General features: G+C 41.7%; 2 protein-coding genes across 2 annotated transcripts in view; one reads left to right on the forward strand and one right to left on the reverse strand.

Annotated features, from left to right (window-relative positions):
* Positions 1-352: 352 nt before the first annotated feature.
* Positions 353-10,916, forward strand: tgfb3 (transforming growth factor, beta 3). The gene is made up of 7 exons (XM_061062471.1): positions 353-1,134; positions 5,238-5,401; positions 6,726-6,855; positions 7,014-7,121; positions 8,983-9,139; positions 9,706-9,859; positions 10,343-10,916. The coding sequence occupies exons 1-7, from the start codon at positions 789-791 to the stop codon at positions 10,499-10,501; spliced, it is 1,218 nt and encodes a 405-aa protein (XP_060918454.1). The 5' UTR covers positions 353-788; the 3' UTR covers positions 10,502-10,916.
* Positions 10,917-11,097: 181 nt separating this feature from the next.
* Positions 11,098-23,714, reverse strand: part of ttll5 (tubulin tyrosine ligase-like family, member 5) — a 46,603-nt gene continuing 33,986 nt past the window's right edge. The window contains 4 exon segments of the mRNA XM_061062470.1: positions 11,098-13,163; positions 15,787-15,869; positions 20,631-20,768; positions 20,770-20,804. Of these exon segments, the coding sequence (XP_060918453.1) occupies positions 13,111-13,163; positions 15,787-15,869; positions 20,631-20,768; positions 20,770-20,804 (309 nt within the window). The 3' untranslated portion in view covers positions 11,098-13,110.

The following is a 23,714-nucleotide window of genomic DNA, read 5'->3' on the forward strand; positions in this document are numbered from 1 at the left end:
ACACTTTTTGCACACTCAGCATAACGATTTGCTTGATTGTGTTCGTGCACAAAAACACAAACAAAAACAACAAACTTGTAGTATCTCCTCTAAAAAGAAAGAAAACAACAATGTTTATTTAACAAATCAGTCTGAGTGCTTTCTTAATTTGTGAAGCACTCTCGTCTTGCCCTATCACAAATAACCAAACATTAAGCACGTTTTCTGAAGTGTGACAAAAAAAAAGTCGAAGTCTTGATAAATGCATTTGAGAGTAGGACCGCTCTCACAGTCAGAATTGAGCCTCTGAATTGCTGCCCCTCCCTCATATAAACGTCACAGCTAGTGGCTATAAAGTTCAACTGAGAGTAGAAGGCGGTGAGTGTCTTTGAGGCTGGACTGCAGGAAGCTTGCCGAGAGGCGCACTGACTCCACACGCGCAAGTGGATGGAAACAGCCCAGTGCAATGGATAAAGTAATCCGCGGTGCAGACATCGATGTCCTGTAAACTCGGGAAGGCAAGAGGAGAAGCGTGCATGAGACAAGGGGAATGAAGAGTAGAAGAAAGAGTTTTAATGAAGAGTTGAAAAGATTTTACAAAAATGGCACGGATTTGCTCTCTTGCAAATGCGCATTTTTCAAAGATGACATAGCACTTGAGAAAATGGGAATCCTCAAGGAACAGAACTCACTCACTACCTGAATGAAAAGAGAAAAAGGGATTCTACTTAGATCGGGAGTTTAGTTTTTTTTGTTGTATTCTTCTTTTACTTGACAAGCCTGGGTTGTAGGTGAACGGAGAGTGAAATATGAATCTGGGCAAAGTACTTCTGTTTGTCCTCCTTCTAAATTGTGTCACAATGACTCTGTCGCTGTCCACTTGCACCACTGTGGACATCGACCACATCAAGAAAAAGAGAGTAGAGGCGGTCCGGGGACAAATACTCAGTAAACTGCGGCTGACTAGTCCGCCCCAGACAACAGGTCCGAGTCAAGTGCCGTTTCAGGTTCTGGCCCTTTATAACAGCACCAAGGAGCTAATTGAGGAACTGGGGAGGAACAGGCATCAGAGTTGTGGACAGGATAACACGGAGACTGAATACTATGCCAAAGAGATTTACAAGTTCAACATGATCACTGGGACGCCGGAAAACAGTAAGTGCATCGTTTTAAATCCATGTCTTTTTTCACCCCGCCTACAAGCCTTACTTATTCTAGATTAAAGTAAATCACTGTTTACGCACAGACGCTCCCGTTAGCCACGCGCAATGGACAGGGCAAAGTAAACAGTCTAATTGGAATGAGCCCCATTCCTCATACATACCTCACACCAAAGCCATGGGAACTCCAGCCTAAGTCTGACACATTCCTAAGCGGGGAAAATTCTCAGGCAGTTAAGTCTAGTATTTATTGCCAAATGCAATACCTCATTTCCATTTTCTGGCCGTGAGTTACCCAATATTTTTCATCCATGAGAATCTCTCTCACTTTTATTTCCCCCTCTTTTGCTCGAGTAGCACGAGTGTTATGATCCAATGCCCTTGTTCATCCATATTCGTATTTCCTGTATAAACTATGGTCCATTAATTGTTCCAGAAATCAGAAACAGAAGCTGACTAGCAGCAGATGCTCCAGGGAAAGTCCCTTTCTAAGTGGAAGAGTTGGATTCCTTCCCATTCAAGGTCAAAGAAGATGGTGGTGGTGTTACCATTTTTTAAATCAACAGGTGTTTTATGCTGCACTGTGACATAAAGCAGAGCTTCTGCCGTTTCCTGCATCAGCTCTGAATCAAATCCATTTCACGGGTCCTACAAAGTGCTTCCGACATTCAAAAATACACAACTTGGGGGTTTATCCACTGGTCAGAGGTAGTCAGAGCTCCCAAAACAAACAGAGGTCTAAGGAGGGGGATCAGTGATGGCCATGTGCCCAGGACACATTAGGCCGGCATCCCATTGTACAGTATACTGTTGGTGATAAAACAAGATATTACCCCTACCTTACTATTGGCTACACTTTATGCACCAAATAGCTTACCCAAGGAGGGTATTCACCAAATTAACCACAGCTTCCAACATACATTTATTTGCACTTTTCTCAGCCCTTCCATTATGTAATTTTAAAGAGCGCAGGCCATGTTGCAGTATGTACATGTCTGTCACCTCCATAATTTTGCAGGGTAGTTCATTTTCATTCCTGCTGGACATAATGAGTTTTACATTCACAGTTTTTGGAAGGTGGGAGTGTTTGGGAATATTGTCAAGTTTGGCTTTTTTCATGCTGAGTTGAACAGTTAAACAGAAACGTTTCTTTCCACTTGCTCCAGACTACTTTTCTCAGACACTTTGTACGAATACAAATCAAAGAATTAGCCATTTTTGATTGGACTAAGCATTACAGAGACTGGGGAGCAATAGATCTCCCTTTATGGGTCATCATAAATCAAATGCTGTAAAAGAAATGGTATAATTGCATAATTGAACTAAGTGATGACCTTTGGCACAATAACATTTTGAGGACCTGCTGATGCTTAATTTAGAACGATGATGCACTGCACACTGAGGCAAGATTTCAAGCCAATCTTTGACTCAGTGTTGGGTCAGTAAAAACTAGTGCTGAGGACAGCGGGGTATCTGATCTATTTGAGAGTAGAAAGATGATGTCATCTGAAAAAACAGAGACAGAGACAGAGGTCTCTTGCCTCTCAAAGAAACAGCCCCCCCCCCCCCCCCCCCCCCCCCCCCCCCCACACACACACACACACACACACACACACACACACACACACACAACTCCCACGCCTTGACCATTTCTTGCTTCCTCATCCTCAATCAAGTAGGAAAAAGTGTTTTTCTTCAGAACAGAGCTGTATCCCATTATCTCATCTACTTCAGTGACCTGCTACGGTCAATGTCTTGCCTAAAACAAAGAGAAATCAGACTCTCTTCTCTTACAAAAGCTGCATCTGGAATCTGTATTATGAAACTAAATAGAAGCATGATGCAAGATACTTTTTTAACTAAATAATAGGACAATCAAATAACATTTTCTAAGAGTTTTCCGCTGTCTTCCATGAGAGCTAGACTTCTCTGCAGCTGGCCTGCACCTGCTGCCTTATGCTACCTATTTCCTGTGTTTACCTCAACAAAGCTCTGGAGAGACTGACATCACAGACAATCCCCAGGGCAAGAGGGCAAAAGGAGGTGATTCCTGGGAATTTTTTTTTTCAGGGAGTTTCTGTGTCATGAGAGGAGAGGATCCCAGACACAGGAGGGTGAACCTATTTTTGAAGTTGTGGTTGATAGCGTCTTGGTTAGGCACTTAATGGGAAGTCGAACACCTGTCACTGGAATTTGTTGTACAACTTTATCTCTGAATCCCTTATTCTAAGCTCATCTAGATTCAAAGCTTGTAAGGGTTAACATGAGAACGAGATTACATTGAAGTCATTTAATTATCCAGGATTTTATATGTGACTAAAAATACAGTTTTGCGGTCATGTTAATTAGATTTTCCTACAATAAAACACAATTCTCTGTTCAGCATCCAATCTCAGAATAGTGTAATTAACTAGATCAGTAGTCATAACTGTGGATTAATGATGTTTATTCACATAATGCTTAAATATTACTAAATTAAATGTGGCTTCTATTTTACACTAAAAACTCACATTCAAAGTGATTTTACCTTTAAAAGTAATAATCAGAGAAGGTTATCAACATTTACAGTATATCTGCTTGTTTGGAAAGTATACTAATAAAACATATGTCAGCATCCACTTAAAGAGCCGTCATCTAAATGCATGTCTTTTTAATTGTGCGAGCAATCCCCCCCACTAACCAACTTGGAACAAATTACCCTTCAGACCTTTGGCAAAAATAAGCCATAATGTGAAATCCACCTAAAACCAGTGCAATGGGAAAAAATGAGGTCATCCAAAATGGAAACGAAAGACTTGATTAGAATTTCAAATCTCCTCTCGTAGTGGGGCTTTCCACCTTCCGTGGGGGAGGTAAAGGGGGAAGCTTGAGATGAAGCAGTGAGTGAGGGGAGGAGAGAGAGCTGCTGATATTTTGTCCTTATAGATTATGGATGTGGAAACACTGGACAGATATCTGGCAGGGGATGAATGAGGCAAAGGTCACCTATAAATAGGGAAAGTTGAAAGAAGAACTTTATGGAAATATCAGATAATGACTTGGATGACTTGAACGGGATTAAGGGTCAAATGAAGTACAGATACTTAGAGATGTATGAGTTCCTTTTGCGTGACACGGAAACAACAGAGCTTCTGAGTTTCCACTTTTGTCAAAACAACTCAGGGTGCAAATCAACTAGAGTGCAGTGCCCCTTTCAGCCACCAGCAAATCTCAGACTTGCTAATAAAGCTCAAGTTTGTGGTGATAAATTAGCCATGGCTTGGCTGTAAATGACTGTTTCCACTTGGCCCATAAAAAATGTGCTATGTGCTTGTTTTGCTCGGCACTGCATGTGCTTGGCCGGTTAAATTAATAAACTGTACAATTGTATTATGGTATAAAAGAGAGGGGACAGGAAGCTTTTCAGATAGCATCACAATGTGACCATTTATTAAGCTGATACTAAAGGTCACAACCACACAACCACACACACACACACACACACACACACACACACACACACACACACACACACACACACACACCATGTATACAGTTACCTCTTGTAAAAGCATGCCCTTGCATTAATAGTGTCCCCCTCCTCAGTGGTTTCTCAGGTATTGTTCTGCTCCAGCACATGAGCCCACATGCTCCTCATGGTTCAAGGGAATACTTGGCTGCTGTCCGAGTCCTCTGAGCACCTGTTGGGCTCACGAGGTGGAGGGGAGGAAGAGGGGGAGCGCTGCTGTCCCACCGCAGCCTGTTCCACCACCACATGGGACATTTGGTTTTCATTTCATGACTTCAATTGTTGCTAACTTGGACCGCACAAAGCACAAGCAGATGGCTCACACTAATGGCCCATGTCCCTCTGGAAAGAACTAGAAAAAGTTAGAAAGAGTAAAAGTCTTTTATCTGTACACTAGCTAAAGGTGAAAAAGGGAATCCTCATAAAAAAAATAATCAATAACAAGAGGGTAAGCATGTCCACCTCTGTAAGGATGTCAGTAGAAATACACACAATGAGCTAACAGATGGATTACATATAAAGGAATTCTTACAGACAATTAGAGTTCCAGTATAAGCTATTTAATCACATCATTTCCTCTTTACCTGCAGATGACCTCCCCTACTGCCCTAAGGGTATCACCTCCAAGGTATTCCGCTTCAACGTCTCGACCATGGAGAAGAACTCCACAAACTTGTTCCGAGCCGAGTTTAGAGCCCTGAGGATCCCCAATTCCAGCGCCAAGAAAAACGAGCAGAGGATTGAGCTCTACCAGGTGTGTGAACTGACCGTTGCCGACCGCAGGGGGGTAATGTCCCCTGTTTCTCTCCGAAGGCCTGTGTAGGTCAGCGAGAGGGATGAAAACATTTATATTAGAATGTCCAACTCCCTCTCTCTCCTCTTTCTCGTGCACTGATCATTATTCCATGTGCATACAGTCAAATGGATTCCATTAGGATGAGTTTAAGAGCTTGCACAGCCTACTTCAAGAAAGCCGAGATTACCATTGGGCAGTTTCTCCTTTCGAAGCTGTCAATCTCAAAGCAGTTGTCCATCCTTGTTAGATTAAGTCAAGTGTTATACTTTCGACAGGCGGTTTATGGATCTGCATTTGTGTGTTTATGATCATTTGTTTGTGAGGTGTGTTAAAGAAAGGATCTGTTAGATGTCTGAATGTGTGTGGGATGGCATGAACAGATTTTCTCCCCCTTTGGTTTCCTTGTTAATCTCCCGTGAGAGACTAGGAGTAATGATCAGGTTCCAACATTTCCTGCCAGGGAGACAAGCGTCTCCGGACTACATACCCCCTCACCAAGGCAAGGCTCTGGCCAGCGCTGAATACAGACTGTCAAGGCCCTCTCAGATTGTTTCCAGGGGTCTAGGAGGAGATAGAGGCAGGGTCACCCACTGGGGGGAGTAAATGGAGCCGCTCACTTGCTCGCCCCCACACTTTTCAGGCTGGAGCTGATTGGCAGAGGGCTGGCGCTGGCGGTCCACTGGCCCCTCATTCCCACAGGAAGCCAGATTAGATCCTGACAATGTTCAGGAACTTGGTTATCCATAGCACTGCTATGGGGCTAAGTGCTCATACCAACCATCCAAACACACACATTTCTAACTACTGATAAACACCTTTGTTCAGGGAGGTCCTGATGGAGATAGGATTGTAGGAATGTTTTTGAGTTTCACGTATTTGGGGCCTCGACCCGTTGATCCAGTTGGGACATAAATGCCTGTGAAGATACCTACAACTTGGACATTTTTCAGGTTTTTATCTAGGAGCCGGGGTAAAGACAAAGTTTGAACTGCTGACGTGAAGGACATCCAGGTTCTTATTGGCAGGAGGGTAGCACACAGGCATTAACTTGCAAAATGGGGATATCAACACAGGGAGTCACTTTTTCCATGAGGAGTAGACATTTGGCCCAAGGCATACTGGAGAGTCTGGCTCAGACAGACAGCTCTGGTTCTGCACGTGTGTATGTGTGTGTGTGTGTGTGTGTGTGTGTGTGTGTGTGTGTGTGTGTGTGTGTGTGTGTGTGTGTGTTTAAAAGAAAGAGTTTTTGCAGCTGGGTCACATTTTCATCTTTTCCTTGCAGATCCTCCAGAAAGACGACCCCAAAGCCAAACAGCGCTATATTGGGGGGAAGAACGTTCTGACCAAGGGAACTCCTGAGTGGGTCTCCTTTGATGTGACAGAGACAGTTAGGGAGTGGCTGATGTACAGACGTGAGTGCGAGACCTCAAAGTTTCCTCATATCACACCTTATTACATATCCTTTTTACATACCGTTTAAAGGGTAACGGCTGCTTTGAAATGAAGAATAATGGCCTCAGGGGGGAAATGTCCGCCGCTCACATCCCTCTGCTCCTGATTCCTCCCTCAGAGACCAATCTCGGGCTGGAGATCAGCGTGCACTGTCCCTGCCACACCTTTAGGCCTAATGGTGACATCATCGAGAACGCCAATGAGGTTCTTGAAGTCAAGTTCAGAGGTAAGACTGCAATTTATACCTGTGATGTGAAAGAAATAAAGAATGATAGGAATTGTATCAGCAAGAATTGTTGTTTGCTTGTTATTAGCCTGACTTTCTGCTACAATATACATACTATATACACATTTGCTTGGTTTCATGAATGTGTTTAAATGGCCAGTGCTCGGCCTTCAGCCCTATGAGGATTTCCAACCAATTCCACTCATAATGTCACTACCTTTAACTCCTGCTGTTGATAATGACATAAATAAGGGCATCATGAAAATAAGTTAAATGGCCAAAGATGTTCCTTTTCAGGGGCATTTGTTTGTAAATTCTTCAGTTATTTGGATATTGTGATGCATCATTATGATAGTCTTGCAAAATATCAATATTCTCAGATTCGCGACATCTCAAAATGATCATTATCGTGGACCATGTATTGTATTGCATCTTTTCGCGAGTTACCCTGCGATTCCAACCGCTACTTTTGAAGAGGTGGCTTGAGATTTTTTTGCCGTGATATTTAGTGAGTGCTCTTACTGGCAATTCCTCCGAAACCAAAAATTCTGATTTCTTTTTGGGCTTTTTATGCCTTTATCAGAGACAGGAAAGTGGATGTCGAGTGGAGTCGGTAATCAGGGAATGACATATGGCAAAGGATCCACAGGTTGGAGTCGAACCCGGGCTGCCCGCCTGAGTACCTTAGCCTCTTATCGTCTAGTCTCTGTGGCCAGATTGTGGTCATGAAGTCTGCATTTGTTTTGGATCCCTCTCTGCTTTTGATCTCTCATAGTTAAAATACACTCCACCAGTTTGTATTCACAGATAACATTTACCTTTGTGTCATTTGTCTAATGTTCCAGATAGGCATCTCATGTTTGTTGAAAAATGTGGTTTATTCTGATTAGCGGTGTTGAGGCAGCGCTCGTTTTAGGATGATTTGCATTAGTGGGTCTAAGGAGTAAGTATAGCTGTTAGACAAGGAATTTGTTTTGGGTTCCCGTTTAGGCTTATAGTGATTGTCTCAAATGTTTAAAACATTTCTTGTTTTTTCATCTGCAGTGGTTTTTTTATCACTAGTTTTCTGTGAAAGCTTTTTATACCATGTGTTGATTGGTGTACAGTACTTGGCAGGTGATTTGTTTACCTTTTAAGTATATTGTAATAGTTTGTTTTCTAGATTTGTCTTTCTTTCACTGGAGAAAGGCTCAACAAGTTTTTTGTTTTATTGTTTTTACTGCCAAGTTAAGTCACTGTGGAGGGTATGTTCTTATGCAATGGTTGCTTGTATATATCTATTACACAATAGCACTTGGAATACTCTCCTTATTTTAAGTATAGTCTTGAAAAAAAAAAAGTTTCTTTTCATCTTCATGTTCCTGCGGCAGCAAAACCGTATTGCGGTCTTTTTGGTAAGATAATGGGTTTCCTTTCTAAGAGGAAGAGCAAGACACAGAGCATGGGAATACAATTGATCTGGTATCTCACTTAGCACTGGGGCCCTCGGCCCTGGGAACACTCTTGACTGGCTTGGCCACAAGGAATGTGCTGCCACGGCGCTCAGACACTTGGCCTCGAATTAAAGAGAGGCGTACACATCCACCAGCAGCATCTCTCCTGAGATATCCACTGCTTTAACTATCAGGGGCAGATTGGATGAGCAGACGTAGGTTAAGGGGGGGGGGAAGAAGGAAGTTAGGGACCTGTATTGAAGGGATGAAAAGTGATATGAGGAAAGTTCTGCCTGGATATTACTGTAAAATTGACAGTCGAAGCCTCTGAAGTGAACTACTGAAGCATGGATGTCCTCTCAGCTCCCGACAAGTCTTTGTGCAGTTTTTCTTTGTATCCACCAGACTAAACTGACTTGCTCCTGCAGGTATGGAAGCTGACTATGACGATGTAAGCCGTGTGAAGAAACAAAAGGAGCAGCTGTACCCCCACCTTATCCTCATGATGCTCCCACCCCACAGGCTAGATGCCCAGTCTTCCTCCCGCAGGCGCAAGAGGGCACTTGACACCAATTACTGCTTCAAGTAAGACACAGTTCCTTAATACACTATATCTAATGCTTTTTGTTGATTTCCTTTACAAAATAGTTTGGCTAGATGCACCTACAGTATTTGGCCGGTAAAAGTATAGCCAGTTAAAAGTGGCTGTTTTTACTGTCTCACAGGCAGGGGAGTATGTTGTTATAATAGCATAACAGCTGAGGTAACATGAAATGGAAATATCAGCTGTCACATCTCAAATAGATGACATCGAAGAGTAGTACATGGGCATAGAACAAAGTTGTTAATTGCTTTGAAGAGCATGACAGCTGTATTAGCTGATACATGTCAGGATCCGTCCTGATGCGAGCAAACCCTACCTCCTCTTACATGGCGTCTCCTCAGCCTGGATTCCCTCTGTCAGCCTGACAGGCAGCACCAAAGACACCTGGGCGGACTCCAAGAGGGAAAACAAGGGCACACCTAAGAGTGGAATTTCTAAACGTGTCTCTCATCTCCGGCCGTGGGGAGGAAAATGTATACAACACTTCAAATATTCTGTTATGTGTGGAATGGAGTGTGTAATCCTTTCTGTCTTCTCTTGTTTTCAGCAATTACGAGGAGAACTGCTGTGTGAGACCACTATATATTAACTTCCGGCAGGATTTGGGCTGGAGGTGGATCCATCAGCCTGAAGGGTACTACGCTAACTTCTGCTCCGGTCCTTGTCCTTACCTCCGCAGCGCTGACACCACACACAGCTCGGTGAGACGAAGCACTAAAACATGTGATGAAACATGTCATAAACTTTATAAAAAAGATGGATGACATGAAATAAGATAGAGGCCAAACATTTGGAGCTCCACCTCCTGACTGGCTGCAGTATATATAAGCTCCGCCTCCTCCATGTTTACATATGGTTCATGGGTCAAATTAGACAAGCTTAAGGGTACACACATCCAAAGAATAAAAACATGGGTGTTTGCCAAAAGTTAAATTTGTGTTTTGATTAGCAAAAGGGGTGGGATGTGAAAATCATGGCAGAGTCTACAGCATCACTCTGGCTCCAAATGAAGTCACTAGCTCAATATGTTAGCATCCATCGTGGGGGGTATTTTGGCTTCACTTCTATACGTGGAAGAAGGTGGAGATTTGTTGTCCATAATTATATACAGTCAGTTGGACAAGTCATGAATCTCTGAAGGAAGTTGGGTTCCTTATTATCTTCATTTTTGTCTTTATCCATAGCTGCTGAGTCTCTACAACACCTTGAACCCCGAAGCATCCGCCTCACCCTGCTGTGTACCTCAGGACTTGGAGCCCCTCACCATCCTCTACTACGTGGGACGCTCCCCAAAAGTCGAGCAGCTCTCCAACATGGTTGTAAAGTCCTGCAAGTGCAGCTAGACTTCAGGGCTTTCAGGGCCTGACGAGAGATATGGGATGTGACTTCTACCGGCACTACTCAGGAGTGGGTACGAGGGGTTGTTCCAGTTCATTCTCCAAAACCCCTGCTTCAACCTCCACCTGAGCTCTCATGATTAAAAAAACAAAAACTTGCAAAAAAACAAAAACAAAGATGCAGACCACCGCTCAGCTACATAATTATGGCAGCGTTTGCCAAGAAGACTCATCAAACACCACTTCACTAACAGTGCCCTCAAATCCATCAGACCTCATCGCAGTCGCTTTTTCTCGTGTTGTCATTTTCCAGCATTAAGAACAGCACGTACCTCAATGTTGGCATTCAAGGCATGTTGTCACTAAAAGAGGAAAAGAGCAGCAATCCTGCAATGACCACTGCATTCTTAAAGACATCTAATATTGAAGCTAAAAAGAGAACAAGAGAAAGAATGCAGACTGAACTCAGCATGATAGGAATATGTCAGAGAGGGTGAAAGAAAACGTCCTTGTTTCTCACCTGACCTGAATGTGCACACCATGGCTCCTGACACTGTTTGCTTACGATTGAATGCTGTTGAATTAAAATGACTTTAGGAAAAAAAAAAAAAAAAGAATACATGCTGGAAACCAACGTTTATTTCAAAGTAGTATTTCCATGGTTTTGTTTACCTCTGTAATACAACAGGAAAGTGATTCCAGGGATTGTTTTTTTTTTTTTTTTTGTAAAGTGAAGCCTTTCTGTTGTATGAGACTTTGTATGTCACTAAGTGAACACTTAACTAGATCACGAACTGTAAATGTTTTTTCTTATTACTCTTGGAAACACCTTTTTTTTAATTAAAAAAATGGACAGTTGGATGGAATTGCTCTACTTTCTTGTTTTTGATCTTTTTGTATTAAGTATTTTTTAACACTTTATTTACTTGAAAGGGTAATACATTAAAACCAACTGGAGGGGATAAACATTTAAACCAAGGTCCAGTGAGTGTTCACTGCACATGCTGTACACTGGAAGTTGTCACATTTACTGATATGATATGTATGCTTCATGGTTTCTAGGTATAAATGTCAGTGGGTTTTTTTTTTTTTTCAACAGACTGCCAAGATTATACCAAAAATATTACATTTCCATGCATGTGTTGCAAACAATTGGCAACAAAGCAGAACAAAGGACAAGGCTGTAAACAACTTTGTATCACCACAGGAGAACATCACATGGATTTGGATTGTACTGTTGTATTCTTGTTAGACAGCATGCACTGGCTTTAACAGTAGAAATCCACATGACTGCAAGATCACAGTCACAGAAAAAAAACAACATACAAGTGTATTAAAACCAGTTCTGTTGTACTGCATTGAAAACTAGTCTGTGCAAAATCCCTCTGATGATCATCATCAGTTGCTATGACAAAGACATGCATAAAATTCAAGTATTTCTGACAAAGTCATCATAAACATTTACAGATTTTTTTTTTTTATAAACATCCAAGATAATTAACACACCCTGAGTGAATCACTATAAGGTCCCAAGCAACAGGTAATCCACAAGAACACTGGTCTGCTGGTGCAGCTTTAACCCTCATCATAGGAGAAGGCTGTGCATAACCATGACTCTTCTTCATGTTATGCTTTCAGCTACAGAAACTGCTAAAACTGACGTCTGTTGGACAATTCACAGTAAATAAATACTCATATAATAACAATTATTTACCTAAAATTAGTAATAAATTTGGTCCATCCACTAAAAATCCACATTAGCATCTCAACAGTAAATAACCACAACTATGATATAAAGGGCCAGACACCAGTGCTACATTGTCCTTCTGATGAGGTAACAAGGCTGCAACAAATCAAGCTCTAACAATCCCAAACATTCTAAGCCTATAGGGAAAGGATGCTGCACTTTAACACATCATTCGGCGATGTTTATAGAATCTGATTTGGCAGCATTTTGGCCTCCAACAAGGACCAAGAGTTGGAGTGTTTAATGCCAGAAGCCACACATGAAAGAAGCCTTCTTACCATCGATGGAAGCAGAATGAGAAGCTGCTCAAGCAACTTCTGCAATACTTATCAAAACCCACATTTTTCCTGTGTTAGCAACTTTTTTAAAGACAAAAATCAAACTGAATCGACTGTGCACATGCGCACACATGAGCAAAGAATAAAATGTTGAATCCTGTAGTTAAAATGGTCTGTGGGACTTAAAGAACCATCTGCTGAAGGGCATCTGTCAGTGAAATCTCTCTGTGGCATCAGTAGCACTGAGAGAATGAGGGCAGACAACTGTTGGTATATAGGCTGTGTGTAATCAAGGGGGGAAGGAGTGGAGGGGAGTGGGGCAGGGAGCTGAAAAGGCCAACTGATGTTGAGCTGCGGGAACAAAATCCCAACCTGCGTCAAAGCTTGGCATTCCTGGCGTCGCAGCCTCTCCTCTCGCATGTCTGTAGCTGTATCGCAGCGAAGTTCATAGAGCCCTGTTCGATGTCTGGCATGCTTTCATCTGCGTCTGTTGTCCTTTCCCAGAATACATCTCTGTGGGGATGTGGTTACATGCAGAGACACCTGTCAGGCCAGCAGAGGGGCAGGACGCGCCTCTGGTTGCCTTCTTGTCATCTGTGAGCGGGCTCCTGACTCTGGAACAGCTTTTGGTACACAGAAAGACCTGGGAAGCAACAGATGGAAGTGAAACAAGTACATTTGATTGAGAAGGTTTCTCCCACAACACCCACAAAGAAATGTTGAAGGCCAACATGAAAGAGTTTCACATCAAAAAGTGAACCTAAATCCTCCAGGTTAATGTTTTTGTTGATCTTTTAATTATTCATAGTCAAAGTAGTTACAAGCAGTGCTCAGTGCTTTTGTCCATCCGTCCCCTCCTCCCTGATCAAGGCCAAGCATCCAGTAGAAAAAGGCATTCCACGTACAGTTAGAGCTGCCGTGTTTGTGCTCTCGAACAGTATTCCCTTTCATTCCCCCCTACGCACACTCTGTTTATTTTGGTGCTCTTTTACACCATGGGGCCTGACCGAGCAGGAGAACGAAAACACCGCGCTGACTTCCAATCTGATGACAAGACCGCTGGAAGCAGCTTCCTCTCGAAGAAAGATAAGGGGCAATATTCTCCCTAACATATCACACTCCAAATGACACTACCATAGAGGAAATGATGTCAGCAGCCTGTTCACTGGACATTTAACCCCAAAAGGTCTAAAAGATTTAACTGTAATATATTGTTCAAAGAAAATGATTCTCCAAGAAAACATGTACCTGCTTTGAATCAAACGTCCAATAACTTACATAACACACCTCAAAAGGGGATGACAGCCAATAACTATCTTTCTTTCCCAAAAAGGCACCACAGGCTTGGTTTGACAGCTAGCGGGGCCTAAGCTATCCATCCCGACATAATCAGACTCCCATTATAAAAGGGCGCAAGTGCAATAAATGCAAAAAAAAAATGAAAAGAAGGTAATAAATCTCATCACAGTCGCCCTTAGAACTAGGAGAACGCATCAAGGGAAGCATTGTAAAACACATGTGGCTGATATAATCTGGGTTTGTAAGCTTTGATCGGCCTCGCATCATAGCACTCGCCCTCGTCTTGTTTAAAAAAAACTGAGTTCAAGAGAAGAAGTGGGGAAGGAAAAGAGGGGGAGAAAGGGGTGAGAGAGCAGTAAAAAAAAAAAGTTTTCAGAGGATAAAGGGGGAGTTGTGTGCGCAAAGAGAGGAAGAGATTAAGAGAGAGAGAGATAAAGGGAGAGCGTGATTAATGATGGTTGACAGCTGATCATAGAGAATGCTCTCCATTTGGACCCGCTCTATCTCCCTGTCACAGTCGATCAGGCGAGCTCAGTCATCTCGCTACAAAAGGTACACTGGGCAGGCAGAAAGACCTGACGCACTCCTAAGCTCCACAAAGGCTGTGCCCCTTCTAATAACACCCTCCTCCCTCCTGCAAAACGCCACACTGAGTCTCTGTTCAACTCCCAGTCCTTTTCATGGCTTAACCTGCCTTACTTACTGGTGTTGGTACTGGGATTTTTTTTCTTCTTTGCTTCAGACAGTCAAGAGTGATACATCTCTTCCCCCCCCCCCCCCCCACCCTTTGCGCCCTGAACGTTTGGAAAAAATGCATTCATGAAATTCAGAAGCTTCTCCCAACAGATCTAGTTACAGTAATTGATGAGTTTATAAGATGTTTGTTAACCTAAGCCAGCCTTGCCGAGTTTGAGTGTGTGTGTCTGTGGCCAGAACATTTCTCTTCATTCTTCCCACCAATTTTTTTTTTTTTTTTTTTGGGGGGGGGGGGGGGGGGGATTTGGGGGGTGGACTGGGTGTTGCCCAGCTACCGTGTTTTTCCGACAAGCTGATCTCTGTGACACTCATGTGATTTGATGAATGGTATGATCTGCTAATGCTAATGTATGGTCGGCCCATGGAAAAAAGGCCCCTTGATCAGACAAACAGATGTGTGCATCAAACTGCTTAATATCACTGTTACTGCAATAAGCTCAACACTTTGCTCAGAATGGAAACAGTTGTGGAAATAGGGCAGGATGACAGGGTGCACGTGAGCACATGTACTCACAACTGCAGAGCATAACCCATAATAAACCTAGCACAGAGAGAGTTACATTAGAGTTCCCTTACTGTGATTTTTTTTTTTTTTGGTTGCAACTTGCCAGCACTTCTCAGGGATTAGGACCGCATAGGATTGACCTATACATGGAAATCCCCTGAAATGTTTTCCATCACCTGATCTTCTTACAAACGAAACATCACTAAAACTGTCATAATGCAATGACTCTCTGTCCTGCAGCTGTAACCTGACCTTCATTCTTGGACAAGTACATCCGATATGATTGTGGAGCACTAACTGCACTTGACAGCTTGTTTATGTCTATTTAAATCCGACTGCTTCAACACAACTTGCCATAAATAATAACGAGGGTCATGACACAACTAAATGCTTTATTATAACCAATTAAACTTCACTTGCGCTCTTCTAAAGATGTTGTGATTAAAAGCTGTACTCTGTCATTATCATGACCATGCATTTAAGTCAATTGTGTGCAAATATATTTACACACACCGCCGAGCATCATGAGCAGGCTAAAAATATCTAGTGGTGTTTATCAGTCGTCCATGGGGAATGTCCACGATGCCCGGCTGTAATCACTGACACCAGCATACAGCGGGCATTAATCTCTCCCCCTTCCTTTGAGCATCAATCAGGCCAAGTTACAGTGCGGTACAAAGTGTGGTGAGAACTGCAGCATACCCACCTGTTTTACCACAGATGGCATCGTATGCTGTATGCTGGCAGCTGGACACACTTCCACTCGCTGAACTCTCTGCCGACGTCTGCCTGTAAATCAAAAATGGGTAAAGTGTCGATTAACAGCAAAATAAAACATTTCCAAAAGGGCTGATACGGTGACCAATTGTACCTGAAAAGCAACACTGTGGATTTATCCAAGTGTGTCCAAATTGTTCTATTTCAAGCTGAATATTTAAACAATCATGTAAGGACGACTGCTTTGATAGCTTGGGATTGTTTTCAGTTGATTTTTGGAGCATGGTGTCTGATGAGTCATCTTCTGACAGGAGAAAAGTGGAGTCAATTTCAAATAGCCTCTAGTCAGCGGAGTCTAGTGGGGGTTAAGTGTTTACTGAGTGCCTCTCATGAGCTATTGTGACAAGCAGGGGGCAAATTCTTGCTCCTTGTCCTGGGTGATGCGATTTTCTCAAACGAAAGATTACTCTGGTGATTATTGACTATTTGGACCTGTGGGCAATCACTACAGAGAGAAACAGAAAAAACATAAACATACTCAGTACAGTGGTATATACCTTGTATGTTTTAGCCCACAGGGTTTCAACAGAAGTCTTGAGCTCATAGTCAAGGAATTACACAGCCCTTTTCACATAATCACACAGCGAATACAGTGTTTTCACAGAGTAAACCATTATTAGAGCTACTGAGGCGTACAGCACACGCACGGACACGTCTGTAACTTTATACATTAAATCTGTTAAGCATTTTTTAGGGGGAACAATAAATAAAGCTTAGCTGGCATTAACCTCTCGCCTCATAACAGCAGCTTGCCAAAGGAGCATTAACAAGGTAATGAGGGTACACACTGCCTCCTTGTAAGGGGCTGCACAGTTGTTCTTTCATAGCATTGCACAACCACAAATAGAACTGGCCCACTTTAAGCGTGGCATACCTCGACAGGAAGTGACCCCTTTCGTATTGAAAGTGAAAAAAAAAAAAACCTAAACACTTGACCTCTGGGTTCTTCACATCACTGTCTTTGTCAACAGTTTCTCACTCTGTCATTTCAAGAGGCAGACAGCACTGCAGCTGAAAACTAAATATGTACTTGTACTACCTCAGAATGATATTTAAGCCTAAAGTTAAGGAAATGTCACACTTCTCAAAGAGAGTTGAAATCCTTATGTAAACATAGCTGATGTGCATGTTTTTTTTTTGTGTGCTTTCAAGGTAGCTAATAAGTCCTAATGTTATTCAGACTTGCCAAAGGGGTCTAAGTTTAACCATAAACACACTTCTGGCAACTTCTGAGTATATACAGTATCCTGTGAAAATAACTACTGTTGTGGCTGATTAATAGTGAGCGAAAGCAGTGGCGGGCCTGACATTAATGGTGCTGCTGTAATTGTCACCCTATTAGTAATGCCACACGACAGCCCGCGTTTCCGTAGTTACAGCTATGTCTAGCCAAACCTTGCAAACAAAATACCAAACAGGCTCATTTATTTGTGTTACAAATTGGTCCTTTCAAAGCCTTCATTGAAGTCATACCACTTGAGATGTTGCAGCCCCTCCAGTTGGAAGCTGTGGTGTGGTGATTGACCAGAGAGCCCTGCCCTGCTGACTAGATACCAATGAAAAGAACATTTTGTCCAAATGTAGTGTTTTGAATGCAAGATGAAGTTAAAAATCATGTCATCATTTATTTACTCAGATCCTCGGAAAAACCCCATTGAGGAGCAGAACCCTAATTTACAATTATGGCAAGGCACAGACAACAACAAAAAAAAATACAAATACAATCAAGTGGATACAAATGCAATCATCAGAGACGGCTAGGGGTAGCAACAAGGTCAAAAATTGTTGAAAGCAAAAACAATAAAAGTAAATTAGTCAGAAATTAAAACTTTGAATAGTCTCAATGTTATGAATGTGGTCAGTTTAAAAAATGCAATCTCTTATTATTGCTAGAGCAGGAAGGCTAATTTTTGGTACACAAGACAATGATGAGTCTCATAGTTATCTCCGGTAATGAATCTGAGGGCAGAGGGATAGAGTGCATCTAAAGGTTTTAGAGTAATACTGGCCGCAACTACAGTAACCATCACCAGAATCCAAAACAGAGGGGAAAACTGCCCTCCTTGATAATAATGAGACAATATCATTAATAACTAGGGAAGTGGAAATAGTTCTGTGCTTAGGCCTGGACCACAACTGTAATGGATTAAATATGGACAAGGGTCTCAAGGACAAGATCGTTTTGAAATGGGATGATAGTTAACAAGAACAGAATTACAACTATCTTTTGAAGAGGAAGAAAAACTGTAGGGAGTAATGAGAGTTTAACAGTGAATGGCTCAGGTTTATCATCACAAGTAGTTTCTTGTACATCAATTTAGCATTTCAGTCACATAACTATACATATGGATATATGGATATTGGAGTCAGTCTAAAGGACTGGTTTAATCCAGTAATTGACACAGGGAAAGATGGCCTTTGTTTTTTCAAAACATGTTTAGTATTATCACCAAGGCTTTCAAATAGATGATCAGATGAGGCAAACATATTGTTAAAAGCAGTGCAGTTTTCATTAATATCAGCTATCTAACGTTGACCATTTCCAACATGGGTAGTTAGCGTAATGCTGGTTTTCTTGGAAGTAGATTTGACTATTTTCCAGAATTGACCAGGCCAGGTCAGGAAAGTCTACCTTGTTCATCCAGGAGGGAGAGTTGTTTTGACTGCACTGAGGCAACAGAGCAAAGTTCCATGATCAACTCTCCTTAAGTTCACTCTGCAGATTGGTAACATCTGCCTTCAAGTGGGCAAAGGTAGGATGGCACTACACTCACACAGCCATACTGGTTGATAAGACCATGTATTTAGCCACTGGGTTACAACCTGGTTTAAGTCCAGTAGCTAACCTGCAAGCCTACCACACGGCTTAAAAACAACACTGTTAGGCTAGCAGGAGCCGAGGTAGTCCAGAGAAGTAGAGGGGACGAGTAAGACCAATAGTAAAAAAGACTTAAGTCCATAAAAGCATATAAAAGCTTAAAATAACGGTTTAAAATTCTTGAGCAAGGTTAAAACAATAAAATATTCTTAGATCATTCCTAACATGAGGGATAAAAATCAAGAAAATCTAGCCACCATGCTAAAAACAATAAATAAATGAATGAATAAAAGGCACTGTTTATCAGAAATCCTGCAAGTGTGTCCACTGGATTGTAACCTTGTATAGTCCAAAGTGAGGTACATCTTTAATCTTCAGTTAAAAGTGGAGCAAACTCAGTCCAATAAATGGACACAAGTCAGCAGTTTAAGGAAAACGTTGCCTGTATAGCACTCTTCCAGGAGTTTTCAGGACTGCAAAGAGAGGAAATCATTTGCCTGAATCAACAGAAATCCTCACGCCATTTCCTCTGCTAAACAGGGCCGATAAAACCGCATGTCATTAAGATAAAATGCTGTCGGTGATCATCAGTAGTGTTTTACTATGAGGAAAAGCCAGTGCTAGTTTGTATCAAACAACAGTTATATAGTCAAACAGCTGGCTAGAGGAAGACGTTTGGAGGACTAGATAACCTTAAACAGTTTAAGTTCACCCATCTCAGTGATTCTATTCAAAGCTGGAAAAGCTCAGGCTGATACTGAGATGTATTTCAGATGTGATTTAAATAACTGAGGTATTGAGTTGCCCCTGAAAAGAGTACTGGAAATAAAGGGAAGCAACTTATTATCCCACCATTCTCTGCAAACAATCATCTTTTTTTTCCTCTCCTGGACAGACTTGACTTTTCAATTATTTTGTATTTTTTTTCTTTTCCCTTCTCTTTATTCTTTCTTTTCATTGTTTCCATCGGTGCATTTTTGGTCCTGAAGCTTCCGTTTTTCCCACACTCTCCCCTGTCACACTGGTCGACCACAAAAATGCAGGACATAGGAGAGTGTGAGGGGGCTCTGGAATTCCACATGCAGAGGGTAAACACAGCCTCTGCCAGGAAGACACACACACAGGAGCAAACACAGCACCTTCCCGGCTGCCCTAACCTATTCAACAACCCCTGAGCTGCCCCTCCTGCACTCTAAACTGTTTTTTGCCAGGTATAGTTTGTCCGGTCGAGTGTGATGAAAGCATTGAACACGTCAGTTGAGTTATAGAAGGACTGCAAAGTTGCAAGAATTAATAAGAGAAAGAAATTAATGATGTAAAAAAATGTCCAGTTGTGCCCTTCCTTTAATGCATTAGAGTATTTCAAAGAGTCTTTCACAACTGCAACTGTGTGCTTAAAAAAACAACCAGCTCTAGTCACAAAGCTTTACTGTTATTGTGTAATATTGCCAGATGCTGGAGTAACAAAGCGCATAAAGTAATTGAGGAAAATAGCTAGCAGTTTAGCACTGTTTCATTCCTTTCATTTTATTTTCTTCTCTGTGCTCCTCAGCTTATCTCCAAACCAAACAGGATCTAAACGACGCTTGGAGCCGGGGCCCTTTCACTGAACCAATTTTTTGTTTATGGTTCAGGCAGAAATCAGGCCTGTGATGAGGTTGTTTACCGAACAGGCAGATACACCCCAAGGCTAAAAGACTGTGAGCACTTCACTACACTCATACTCAAGATCTCATTGGCTTTGGCTGTGTCAGCTTGAACTCCCCAAACCCATGCACTTTTGTCCTTGATCTACAAGCATAAGCTAAACAATGCAATCCCCCTGAAATGTAAATGTTCCTCAAATTAAATGGCAACTTTGTTAAACTCTCAGCTATAATTATAATAGGATGCATCCAAAGCCAGAAAGATACAAATGAGAAGTAAATCCACTCAGTTTTAAGGGTTAGTCTTACTTGATGAGGCGCTTTGTTGCTGTTTTCCTGGTGGGTCCCTCTCTGGCACTGCTGGGTGGCTTTGGGGTGTGAACAGGACTTCCACAGGTTTGGATATGGCTGTGACCATGACTGTGACTGGCTGGATGAGTTTGGGGGAGCCTGGGAGTGTGGAGTCTGGTCTGGAAATGGAGCCTAAAAAAAAGAACAGCTGTTAATAAAGTTCAATGTTATTGAGAAAATCAAACGACTTAAGACACTTTACCTAAGTTAATTTACAATGATAACTAATTAGTTCAACAAAAGCAGCTACCTACAACAACTACTCTCTCATTGATCATTAGTAAACACACATTTGCATCACACATTTTTGATCCAAGAACATGTTTATACAAGCTGATTTTTTTAATACTCATTGCCAATCAACAATACAACATACTTCAGAAGGGCTTCTAAAGGGGATTATTTAGGTTAAGCTAACTTCTCAATTTTTAGAACTTTCTGTTCTGTTATGGACTCAACATGGAAGTGAAAGTAACCACCTGCAACTGACTGGTGTGAATTTCTTAAACTCATCTCAACTAAGCAAAAAAAGTGTTGCTACTTGAAGAGTTAGAGCCAAAATACTACTTAGGACCACTAGTGGTGAGAAAGCACAGATTACTGAAGTGATACCAAGAAACGTGTGAAAATCCGTTGGACAGACATTTTGAAGGCAGCATTGCTCTCTGCATCTTAACTGCAAAGTCCCTAGCGTATCACCAACTATTATTACCGGTACATTTAAATCTTTTTGATATGATGATGTCAAACATGTCCTATAAGTATATAAGTTATAGAAGTAGGAGCTCTAGCTTTTGGCGTTCCACAAGGATCAATCCCAGGACCGTTTATTATTTGCATATACATTCTTGGACGAAAAATGCTGTAACTGAATACCTGACAATCCAACTTTCTTAAAAATCTATGTAAGATGGAAGAAAAGCTTTTGTGCATCTATGTATCAATCAGGCAATCAAGTTTATATAACTTACCCTATGGTAATCTCCCAAGAGCTTTATAAAGGTGATGTAAAAAAATGTTTGTCCTTGTCTAATGAGTGTATTTCTGAAGTATTTAACAAAGCTCTACTATTTAGGACAAAATAAAAAACACAATTCCAAAAGCAGAATAAGGAAGTGCAATCACTTTTGCAATGGGTTTGTCATGTGGAAAATATGTAGCCTCTGGCCATTAAGGTGAAATACCAAAGTGCTTGACATGAATTAAAGCAGATATAAATGAAATGCCAACCAGTATCAAAACAAGCTCAACATTTTTTTCTTGCAGTTGGCTGCACTGAGGAGGAAATTCTTCAGATTATTTATTTGTTTTTACAAGATCTCTTCAAAGGCTTGGGAAGGTTGAAAATGCCGTTTTCTTTCTGACATAATATTTAAGAGCCACATTTCACTCTCTCCTCTCAGCGCTGGGGAATGCTTTTTATAAATTCTTTCCACATCTCAAGCCTATGCTATTTTCTCTGCAGCTTTATACGGCTATCTAACAAGCTAACGGTTTTCCAGCTTCACAATGCTGCTGTTCAAAGGGCCGGCATTGTGACAGAGAATATCTGATGTAATTTGTGTGTTGACAAATGAGAAGTTGAGTTTCCAGGTTGCAAGGCCTATGGCCGCAATTCAGTTTGAGCGGGGCCAGGAAGGGCACCTTTCTTTGGATGCCAGGTGGCCTAGGGCCAAGCCTGTAGAGGAGCCGGGGAGTCTGCACCCAGTAACTGAGCGTGGAGTGGACTGCAGGGCTGAACAGCCCCCTGTCTCTTTCTCTCTCTCATAGAAGAACACACTCTTACACATGTTTTTATATGAGCACTCATATTAACTGAAGCACTTCCTTTTGTGACTTCGGTTAAATCTAAAATGATTTATTAATTTTCCCAAGAGGACAGGAAAGCTGTGTGAGATCAGGGATATTTAAAGCACAAAGCCCACCTCTCATACATCAAAGAAAATTCAAGTCAGGTTACTAACTCTTGGACAAGTCTGTGTCAATGTGCTTCAGAGAAAGTTTGAGACAACTTCCTAAGGGCTGTCGTATTGGAGTAATAATGACGATTAAAGGGAGGGATGTCTTTTTCTGGTGGTGAGACAACTTTATTCAGTGTCACGCTTCTGATGACCTCAGTTTGTAAAGGTTGGACAGTAGACTGACTCTTTTATCAAGGTCACATTCAGTTCTCAGCTCCACAAACCTTTTCCAATTGTACTAGATTTTCCTGGCCTGGGAGGCTGGGAGTTTGATGGGACATGTTAGCGATAAGAAAAAACTTGGTAAAGTGTCTATCGACTACAGAACAAGGTGAAAGGAAGCATGAACCAAGGGCATGATAAAGGATCACTCTCATAAAGGTCTTTGCGTGAGGCTGAAGGACCAAGTCAAGAAAAATATGACCTTAGCTGCTTTAATTATGGCTCCAACTGCAATACTAACTGACTGATCAGAAAAAAAGCAGGTGTATCCTGTTATCCCACTGTGTAAGCTCCCAAATGGCACTTTACAGTCTCCATTTCTCTCCATCCAAGGAAAGACTTCATAAATCCTCTGAAAGATAGAGAAATTCCAACTTTCTCATAAAATTGTCTTTTTAAAGCAATGTATAGAAAGATGGTATGCCTTGATTTGACTTATGCTATGCAGGAACCTCCGGTTCAGATCACTCTGTGGAGTAGGTTCCCCGGTGTAAAAGAGACTCGCACTGGATGCAGGTTTGACTCCTGGCCCTGATGCTGTGTGGTGCATCACATCCCTCATTCTCTCTCCTTACATTTCCTGTCTCTCAAGCTGTCCTGTCTAATAAATGCATAAAAAGCAACCCCCCCCCCCCAAGATGAAATAAAAAGTTAAAGCAATAAAAATGCTATGTGACAAGACCACTCTTTTATCAAATGTCCATCTTAAACCAAACCAAGCCAAATCACATCTAGTTAGGCATGACTAAAAGCTTTTTAGTCGCTACATTACTTCTCCTGAGAAAATCAAACCCAAATTTGTATTTATGTTTCACTGAGAAAACAAATGGAGCTCAAATCTGATATGAACTATAATGGG

The sequence above is a fragment of the Labrus mixtus genome, chromosome 18 (assembly GCF_963584025.1).
Source record: "Labrus mixtus chromosome 18, fLabMix1.1, whole genome shotgun sequence".
In the NCBI taxonomy this organism is placed as follows: Eukaryota; Metazoa; Chordata; class Actinopteri; order Labriformes; family Labridae; genus Labrus; species Labrus mixtus.